General features: G+C 58.8%; 1 protein-coding gene across 1 annotated transcript; it reads right to left on the bottom strand.

Moving 5' to 3' along the window:
- Nucleotides 1-4,542: 4,542 nt before the first annotated feature.
- On the bottom strand, nucleotides 4,543-6,061 carry THY1 (Thy-1 cell surface antigen). The gene is made up of 3 exons (XM_007456269.1): nucleotides 6,025-6,061; nucleotides 5,191-5,526; nucleotides 4,543-4,655 (listed from the first exon to the last, which is right to left on the bottom strand). Exons 1-3 carry the CDS (start codon nucleotides 6,059-6,061, stop codon nucleotides 4,543-4,545), a joined length of 486 nt encoding a protein of 161 aa, XP_007456331.1.
- Between the last annotated feature and the right edge of the window lie 4,087 nt (nucleotides 6,062-10,148).

The following is a 10,148-nucleotide window of genomic DNA, read 5'->3' as shown; positions in this document are numbered from 1 at the left end:
CTCCCTTTAAGAGCACTTCATAAAAATTGTACACATTATTTTGTGCTAATGTTCCATTGGACAGAATTTAGCCACATGTGCACATCTTGCTGCAAGGGAGCTGGGAAACGTAGTCTTTATTCTGGACCATATAATCTAGTTCTAATTTGTGGGTCCTATTGCTGAGAAAGAAAGAGAGAATACATGTCGGAAAACCCTCAAGCAGTGTCTGCCACAGCTTCTCTGCCTTCTAGCACCAATCACTGCACTGAAATCAATTCCTCACTTCTTACTGGGCTGTAGATTCCTTCAGCCAGGGGCTATGTCTTTTACCTCTTAGCCCAGCCAGGTACTTAACGTTTGTTGTACAAATAAATCATTCCAGCACTACTATCTTATTTTATTTTTTATTTTATTTTATTTTAATTTTGGCTGCACCGCAGGGCTTGCGGGATCTTAGTTCCTTGCAGTGGGGGTGTGGAGTCCTAACCGCCGGGCCACCAGGGAATTCCCCCCATCTTATTTTTATTTATTTATTTTATTTTTGGCTGCGTTGGGTCTTTGTTGTTGCACGTGGGCTTTCTCTAGTTGCAGCGAGCGGGGGCTGCTCTTCGTTGTGGTGCGCGGGCTTCTCGTTGCGGTGCCGTCTATTGTTGCGGAGCACAGGCTCTAGAGTGCAGGCTCAGTAGTTGTGGCACACGGGCTTAGTTGCTCCGTGGAATGTGGGATCTTCCCAGACCAGGGAGGGATCGAACCCGTGTCCCCTGCATTGGCAGGCGGGTTCTTAAACCACTGCACCACCAGATGCGCCTCCCGCCCCCCATCTTATTTTAGAAGTCAGAAAAATGAGGCACTGAAGGGTGAAGTGACTAGGGTCATCTAGCCCAGGTTCCCACTGAATTCAGGAAGTTGCTTTCCTGCAGGCTGGACAGGTGGCCTCCACTGACCACGCCCACTGCCAGGCACTCCTGCCTCTGCAGCTGGGCGGCTCCAGCCATCAAAGGCCCCTTCCGGTGTAGAGCCACACTTGGCCTCCGCAGAACTCTCCCATTGGTCCTATGCTGCCCTCTACAGCATGTGCCCACTTCCATAGCTTCCCTGCCCCCAGGTCTTCCCTTTGCCAGGCAAAGACGCCTCCCGGGAGTCTTCACGTGGCATGATACTCCCGAGGGGTGGGAGACATTTGGGGCCTGAGAGCCCTGGGCACGAGGCAATCCCACCTTTGTCCTGAAGCCCTGCTTCAGGGTTAGCAGGAGGCAGCTGACGACCCTCACGCTTTGCCAGAACTCTGAAGGGCTCCAGGCCCACTGATTCCTGAGCGGTAGATGAGGAAGTGCTTTACTCCTAACCTGGGACTTGCTTCTTTCACATGTAAAGACAAACCTGCCCTTCACGACACGGGAGCTGCAGACACAGTGAGGACAGGGACATCATGCTGGGGGTGGGCAGGGGCTGGAGGATGTGTGTCCAGGGTCCCCTGGACGCTGGGTACGTTTATTGGTTGGCCAGAGAAAGTCCCTGCGTCTCCCCATGGTGACCCCGCCTTGTCCTTCCCGAGGGAGCCCCTAGGTGTTGGGAAGACCCTCACGCTGCGCCGTGTGCAGGTGTTCCTCTGTCTCAGTGGACGGATGTGTGGAGAGGGGCTTCTTTCTCTTTCTACTGAGCAAGGATTCCACGCCCTAAGGTAAGGACCAAGATGGCCAAGGGGGATGTGGGGGAGGGGTGAGGAGGAATGGGAAGGGGCTCGGTGGGGTGGGCTCTGGGCACGTGTGCAGGAACCAGGGCCGGCCCCAGCCCTCTTTGTAACTAGCCAAGTCCCTGCAGACGTGCCGCTGCCCTCTTCAGCTCTCCTGGCGTGACCGGGGAGGAACTGGCTGCCGTCGTGGACTGGCCCCGGGAGCCCACCGCAGCCCCGGCCCGCAGTCTTTCTGGGTTGGCTTGTGCTGTGAGGCCCGACGGCCCTGCCTTTAAATCGTTGAGCCCCTGCCCAGGCCCAGGCCCGTTCCTTTCTTCTCCGTCCCTGCCTTCCTACAGACCCTGGGCCTCAGAGGCCTCTGTGTCTTCTGAAGCTAAGCCCACTTGCTGCGGCCTTGGGCTCTCCTCCCACAGGCGTGGCTGCAAAGGGACCCTTGTTGAGGGGCCGCTAAACTCTTCAAGGAAACAGTGCCAGGGTGACAAAGACCACGCAGGAGGCTCACACAGGTGCCAGGGTCTGATGGCTTCTCACAGTTGAGGCTGCACGCCTGGCTTCCCAGTTCCTTCCAGAAAGACCTTGCAGCTTTAGCTCTTACTACCCCGTGGGTGGCATTTGAACTCCCTTCCCCTACAAAGGCTCTTCATTTTTTTGGCTGCAAGCAGGGCAGAGCAAAAGGGCCCTGTGTCCAGGCTGGCTGCACTGTCCTGAGTGGCCAACAGCCCGCGTGGGGATGGGTGGGTCCCCGTGGTCGGTGACACGGGCAGCTCCCTCTCTTCCTTGAGGGCTTCTCTTGCCCTCTTCCGGCCTGGCCACTACGGGCGTCACTGGCAAAGCTCAGGTATCAATGGGAGGTGTCACAAGAGCGGGAGTCAGTGGCGCGAGTTTAGATCCTGGCCCATTAAGTAAATGCTCAGAAAAACCATCCTACCCAGTGCTAAATACCAAATGAGTCAGCTTCTGGGCAGCCACTACTATCCTTCCCCAGATTCCCTTCTGGGGGCTGCCTCACTCTGGCAGCAACTGAGACCCAGAACCACCCTGTGATGCTGTTCTAGTCCCTACTACCAGGGGGCGCTTTCTACTCAGTGACTTTTAGGGGAGGGAGCTGGGGACGGGCCTCAGCGTTCTCTCCCCACCCCCAGTGCTTTATGTGGCCATGTTGGAGTTAAGAAGAGATGCCTGTCCTTACACCTTGATGATGAGGGCAGCTCCCACGTACCGCCTCGCTTCCCAAGCCTCCCCTCTGTGCCCCTCTAGAGCCGATGTAAGCTGACGGGGCATTTCTGAGAACGTCCAGATCCGAGAAGGCAGACTCCGTGCCTTAGTGCCTGTTAGCACGTTCTGGAACCAGCGCCATGTGGCTTGGCCCACACATGGGGCAGGTGAGTCCACAGAGGGGGAACATTTATTTATTTGGGCAAACGTGCCGTGTTAGAGTGGTTCTGAGCAGCCGGGCATGCAGTGGTCCACCCCCGGGGGGCAGGGGGCAGAAGAAGGGCTGCAGAAGAGGCAGGGATTGGGGAGGGGAGGAGGTGGCGGGTTGGCCCTCAAGGCTAAGGGAGGGGGGCGGGCCTGGGCAGAGAGGAGCAAAGCAGAGACAGACGGGAGGACAGATTCCAGAGGCTTGGTTTTATTGTACAGTATTCTTTTTCCTCAGTGAGATGCCATAAGCTGTGGTGGCACTACACACGGTCACAGGACGGGGAAGAGCCGCCGGGTGCAGAGCTGAGTGCTGGGTAAAGCCACCCCTCGAGGCATGTCCACTTATGGGTATCACCCCACGGCCAGCCCCAGGCCCCCAAGAGGTCCCTGAGAAGGCAGGCCTCTGGGGCGGGGGCCTATCTGAAGGCTTGGGCACTGCTGGGGGAAGATGGAAGAGCCTCCTGGGGGAACGCGTGGGCCGAACTCTGTGTGGCTCAACCAGGGGCTCCGCCAGGCCTGATTTACTGCCTCCAGGTCTGAGTTCTGGAAGCGCCTAGGAGCTTGGCACAGCTCGGGAGGGGGCCTGTCCTCCTCTGCTACCTTCCAGCTGCTGGCAGAGCCAGTGAGAGACACTGGGCTCCCATTTTTAGCTTCCTCGGTGGGGGGAGGGATGGTGGACGCTGCCTTCCACCTGCCTCACCAGCCCATCGGCACTGCTTCCCAGGCAGAATCTGCATTTTCACTGCACCAGACGCCGGGCCCAAGGCCCCTTGGGGACTTCTGCAGGGTAAGAAGGCAGCTTGGGCCCCTTGGGGACTTCTGCAGGGTAAGAAGGCGGCTTGGGCCCCTTGGGGACTTCTGCAGGGTAAGAAGGCGGCTTTTTTCTGTGACGGAAAGTGCTCGTGGAGACGCTCGGTTCTCTCCTCACAGGATGGGCCACAAACGCTTGGCAGCGCCCCTCACATCCGGGGTCTTCAGGCGCCATCCCTACTGCTGAGGGATGTGCTAGGGCCAAACACACCCCTCCCGCTCCTCGCCCAGGTCTCTCCCAGGCCTCTCCCAGGCCTCTAGTCCCGGTGGGCAAGGATGACCGGCCCCAGGGACTGATGCCCCTCCCATCCCCTCACTCTCCATCAGGTGCCCAACCCTGGCTTCCCTTTTCGCAAACTGCCAAAGAAAAGGTAGGATAAGTCCTAAATAAACCAGACACAAGCAGCTCTGGAACAAAGAATACAAATAGGCAGTGGCCTGCGGACAGGGTAGGGGGTGGCAGTGGGGGATGGGAGATAATGGCATGCAGCAGTGGGATTCCTTAGGGGCAGTGGGGTCCCCACTTCTCCCCGAGGTGTGTGGGAGGTTGGGGGGAGGGGGGTCAACTGACTCAGAGAAGTGGGGTCTCTGGACTGGGCCTTGTGGCTTCCTGTATTCTCCATGGGCCCAGCCAGTCACAGGGAGATGAAATCCATGGCCTGCAGGAGGGGCAGCGAGAGCAGAAGCAGGAGCAGCCACGAGGTGTTCTGGATCAGCAGGCTTATGCCTCCACACTTGACCAGTGTATCTGTGGACAGAGGACGGGGCAGAGAGGCAGGGCGGGAATGAAGAGCGGCCAGGACTCGGGCAGGCCCAGGCCCAGGGCAAGGCTGCTTTCCCCTGGGGAGGCTGGCGCCATGATGTCTTGGCTGGAACCAGGGCCACCGTGGTCTGACAGAACCAACCATCCTTCCCATTTGCAGGTTCCTGAGCCCTTGAACAAATGTCATCACAAGAAAACTGTGGCTGAGGGAGCTAGTGCCATCCTGTTTCCCAGGTGGGGAGAAGGAGGTTTGGGGGGGCCGAGTGGTTTGCCCGCGGTCATGGGGGAAGCGTCTGCCACACCACTCTGCCTGTCTGACTGTCCCCTTAGCCCTTCCCCCACTCATGCTGAAAGTAGCGATTCCCCCGGGCACAGGCAGCAGTGGGGGGAAGGGGAGAGAAGTTATGGGGCCACTCCCTATTGTGGCGCAGCCAAGGGGACTGCCAGCTGTCCCAGCCAGCCCGTTCCTCCCCAGCCTGCCTCTGCCAGCTTCCTTGGTCTTGTTGGGGGTTTGCCTCACCTCTGAGCACAGAGACGTTCCTGTTGGAGACGATGGGAGTCTGGCCAGAGAGGTGGAGTGCACACGTGTAGGTCCCCTCATCCTTGGTGGTGAAGCCCGACAGGTAGAGGACCTTGAGATTGTACTTGCTGAAGAAGCTGGTTCGGGAGCGGTACGCGTGCTCAGGGACCCCAACCGTGCCAAAGAGCACGTGCTTCTTTGTCTCACGGGTCAGGCTGAACTCGTACTGAATGGGCAGGTTGGTGGTATTCTCATGGTGGCAGTCTAGACGAAGGCTCTGGTCCACCAGGCAGGCTGTCAGGCTGGTCACCTTCTGCCCACGGGCTACCTGTAAGACTGGCACCAGCAGTGCCCCCTCCAAGTTGGTGAGGACCTGTAGAGCAGGGGGCCTCCCATCCACGTTAACAGTAGAGAAAGGCCTGGCCAGGGAAGGGCACAGGGTCTGCTCTCTGAGCACCTCTCCCCGCCCAGAGGTCCCTGAGGGCCAGTCTACCTTCCCTACTGCAGGCCCCAGCCTACCTCCCTCTGCTCTAGTCGTGGGTCCCACCAGCATGTTCCAGGGGCAGGAGACCTTGGGGGAAGTTGATGCAGCATCCTGATTCACACTTGGAGATTCCAACTCAGTATGGGGCAGGCTCAGTGAACTGAGTTTCCAAAAAACCATCCCAGGCAGTCAGAAGATCAACTAGGTTGCTCAGCTGGCTTAGGGATGAAAGGAGCCCTCTCTCTCCCTTAGTCACCTCTACTTTCTGAGGCCATGAGGAAGAAGCTAGCTTCTCTGAAGGGAAGGCAGCCAGGGTGCTTGGAATCCCAGCCCTGCCCCTTGCCCGGTACCTGTCAGTAAGAGAGTGATGCCAATGGTAGGGTTCATGGTGCCGAGAGCTCAGTCCTGGATCTGGGGGTGCAACAGGATGGGAATCAGCCAAGAGGTGGGGCAGATGTGCCCGCACTTACTGCCAGGGCTGGGGGCCCCTGGGAGACATGCCATAATGGCCAGGGTGGGCATCCAAGCCCCTCTCTACAGCCCTCTCCCCTCCCACCTCTCAGTGAATGTGACACTTGCCACTCAGCTCTTCCCCATCTGGGAAAGCGAGGGGGTTGGAGAACACACCCTTCGGTGGTGTGTATGTGTGCTGAACACTTACTAGCTGGGTGGCTTTGAGTAAGTGACTTTAACTTGACCATTTCTTCTTTCTTCAGGAAGTCAGGGACTTCCTAATTTTTTTATCGTAAAATTTGCAGAACACAATTTATTATCTTAACCATTTTTAAGTGTACAGTCTCCAATCTCCAGAACCCTTTTCATCTTGCAAAATCAGAACTCTCTACCCATGAAACAAAAACTCCTCATTCAGGGCCTACCTACTTCTTGTTCAGAAGAAAATCCCCAATGCCCAAACAGTTCCTGGCATGCAACAGATGCCCGAAAGATACTGAATGAACCTGGGCTTTAGATACCCACAGGGCTGTGATGGGGATTAAGAAAAATGACAAACACCTGGCACTGCTGGAGAGTAAGTGATCCACGGCGTTAGTCGCCGGCCTCTTAGATGAGCGTGGTCAGGTGTGTGTGGGGCCCCAGGTAGGACCGTACTTGGCACACCGCTAAGGGTGTTCCCGACTGTGTGTGGGGAAGGCGACAGTGCCATCCTATTGCATAGGTTCTCTGCATCAGAACCAAGATGTTTCCAACCGTCAGCTCTCTGGGCAGGATTCCTGGGCCTGCAGCTTTCCAGTCCAGCTTCGGTAGCCTCCCTGCCTAGGCTCTCTGCCCTGTCTTTTTTTTGCAGCCTAGGCTGAATCTATATCCTGGCGAGGCGACACAGAGCGGGTAGCCTAGCCTGTCTGCAGCAGTGCTCGCCAGGGAGAGGCCACAGCAGGGGCGTGTGCCTGCGAGTGCGTGGGGCCGTGCCCTGGTGCGTGCGCCCTGCTGCGCAGGGCGCGCCGCTAGCCGCGTCTAGGGTCCCAGGCGCTCAGCCCAGTGTGGGGAGGGGGGAGGGAGGGGCGAGACTGGGGCTCCTGGGTGCCTGCTGCTGCAGTCAGTTCCCTCTCGGACCCCTGCTGAGAGGGACCCGGAGGTGCGGTTGGGGAAGAAAGGGGGGTCGACATCTGGTTTAGATTAGCATACGCTGAGTTACAGAGGGCGTGCCCTGGTGCGTGCGCCCTGTTGCGCAGGGCGCGCCGCTAGCCGCGTCTAGGGTCCCAGGCGCTCAGCCCAGTGTGGGGAGGGGGGAGGGAGGGGCGAGACTGGGGCTCCTGGGTGCCTGCTGCTGCAGTCAGTTCCCTCTCGGACCCCTGCTGAGAGGGACCCGGAGGTGCGGTTGGGGAAGAAAGGGGGGTCGACATCTGGTTTAGATTAGCATACGCTGAGTTACAGAGGGGGTGGCGAGCTTGGGATCTAGGAGAGGAAGCGGGGGAAGCAGCGGCTAGAACTAGAAAGGAAGAAATGGGGCTGGGACTCCAGGGGATGTAGAGCCAAAGGGAGGGGTAGACAGCTGGAGGGGAGGTGCAGTCTGCCTTTCCACGGCCTTGCGTCCCCGCAGCTCAGAGCCCGGAGAAGCCTTGCGCTCCCTCCTCTCCAGCCCGCGTTCGACTAACCCCACCCTTATTCCATGTCCCTGTTCCAATCCTGTCCTTTCCCAATTGAGGTCCTCCTTCCCCCTCTCTCATCCTTTTCCAGTTCTCGCCTCCCCCGTCTGCCAGCCTTGCTCCCAGTCCCCGCCCCAGCCCCCGCCCGCGGCACTGCGGTTTCCAGTTCCTTGGATGCCCCGCACCCAGCCCGCAGCGAGGTCGCAGGGCAGAGATATCCTTCAGTTTGCGGTCCTCCGCTCCCCCAGTTTCACCGCCCCCCACCCCTGGTCCCGCGTTCGCAGGCTGGCTTTGGGGGCGTCTGGCGGGAGAGCAGAGCACAAGGCTTTCCTTGGCGCCCTTCCTCCCGGTTCTCCTCCAGCACCCCAGCCCCAGGCGAACGTTCCCCAGCGGGCGAAAGCTTCGCCGCGGCCCCCGGCCTGCAGCAGTTGCGTCCGGCTCCTGCCCCTGCCTGGCAAGCAGGCCCCTCCTCAAGCACTGAGCGGCTCCTTCCCAGGGCGCCCTCCGACCGTTTTCCGAAGCCTCGGATCGGGAGGGCTTGCCTGGGCGCCAGGGGGCCTTCTATCCCTGCGCCCCGGGTCCCGCCCTGCCTCTGGCTCCTACCTGGGCTCCGGTTCTCGGCCGCAGCAGCTTCCTCCAGACGCGCTGCCACCTCCAGTTGCTACACCCTGCCCGGCGCCCGCAGTTTTCACCAGGGGTGGGAGAGGAGGAGCGGGGAGGGCCCGGGGGCTCAGCCAATCAGAGGCTGAGTGCGGAGCGGAGAAAGGGTGGCAGAGGGAGGAGGAGGCAGCCCGATATTGGTGTGGGAGAGTGGCCGTCCGCAGCCAAAGGGGGCCCTCACTGTGGCTGGCGGACCTGACCAGGGATGGAGGGGTTCAGGACTCTGGAGATCAGGGTGGGGCCGCTCAGGGGCCGCTAGCCGCTTCCCAGAGCCCCGCCAAGATCGCTCCCCTTTTAAGGCTTTGATCCTTTCTTCTGACCTAGGCTTCACAAGCCTGTGGGAAAACCAAGGGGTAAGGGATGGATGATGGAGGCCAGCAACTGGGCCCCCTTAGGCAGCGCCCATGCCTCCTTGTTTCCTTTTCAGCTGGAGCCCATCTCCTCAGGAGCCGCCAGTGAGAGGTTTTTGGTGTTGGAATATTCCAGGTTTTCTCCAAAGGAAGATGGTAGGGTGTTTTTCCACATTGGAGCAGCCCTTCAGAAGCAAGGCAGCACCTGGTCTTGCCTGGTCCCCAGCCCTGCTCCACCCCCCCTCACCCAACCTAGAACACCCGGCCCTTCAGAGGCTTCCTGCTCTTGGGCACTGTCTCCCTCAGCTCCTGGGCTGGCACTCCCTGGTGCAGACAGCTAGAAGGTTCTTCTCAATTTCATGTACCCCTCCTGCCCCCACTCCCACCCAAGTCCTTGAGTACTGTCTGCTTGGTCTTCGGACAAGGGAAAGGGTGCCGCCCTCTATCAAGCGTTCTGCTGGGCACGTTACATCCATGGCCACAATCTGCTGGGTTCATCTCAGCCCACTCTCCATCCCACTTCATGGTTAGTAAGTGGGAGAGATGGCCGGTCGACTTGGGGTGTGGAGCCCCGAGTCCTCAGTGCTGAGCCACTCCACGGCTGCATCCCAGACCAGTGGGAGGGGGAAACTGTGGAACTGTGGGAAAGGGGAGGAGACAGGACCAACTAGAAAGGAATACCACGCTTTTAATCCCCTGGGGCACCTGTCTTTGCCCCATTAGTTTGAAGTCATCAGAGGCCCTTGGATTTTTTTTTTTTTTTTAACAGCCAGTGCTAATGACTTGTCTCTCCCAGCCGCGGGTGAGGTGAATTTTTTTGAACAAAGGTTTATTTGATTGATTTGCATCCTTGTGGCCTCTTTGTGAATTCTGGTGGGGACATCCTGTGGGCTGGCCCTGCCCCCCTGCCTACCCATTCTCCTATTTTTTCATAGACACTGGTCCTGGCTCCTTCGCGGCAGTTTCCATTAGTGTGATGGCACTGTTGGAAGCCACCCCTGGGCTTGCAAGTGGGAGATTCATTTCCCTCTCCCTCCCTTGGAGGTTAGGTGGCCTCCCGACGCATACAATGATGGAATTTTCTAACTGGAACAAGCCTCGCAGACGGTCAAGTCCAGGGGCCCTTGGCTCTGCTAAAAAACAGAAGCTCCTGGGGCACTTTATGAGAAATGCAGCTGCCCCTGCCCCCCTGGGATCTCCCTCGTCTAGTAGTAGAGCTGCCTGAGTCTGCACTTTTCACAAGCTCCCAGGCCTGGGACCATCCCTCTCCAAAGATCGGGTGACCTGGCTTCTCATTGTCTGGAGGGTAATTTTTAAGGGCCTGGATGTCCTGGCCCCTGGCAGCCGACCTCCACCACC

This window comes from Lipotes vexillifer, unplaced genomic scaffold (genome assembly GCF_000442215.2).
Source record: "Lipotes vexillifer unplaced genomic scaffold, Lipotes_vexillifer_v1.1 scaffold753, whole genome shotgun sequence".
Taxonomy (NCBI): domain Eukaryota; kingdom Metazoa; phylum Chordata; class Mammalia; order Artiodactyla; family Lipotidae; genus Lipotes; species Lipotes vexillifer.
The sequence above is the reverse complement of the archived record's forward strand: the minus strand, read 5'-3'. Positions and strand labels throughout refer to the sequence as shown.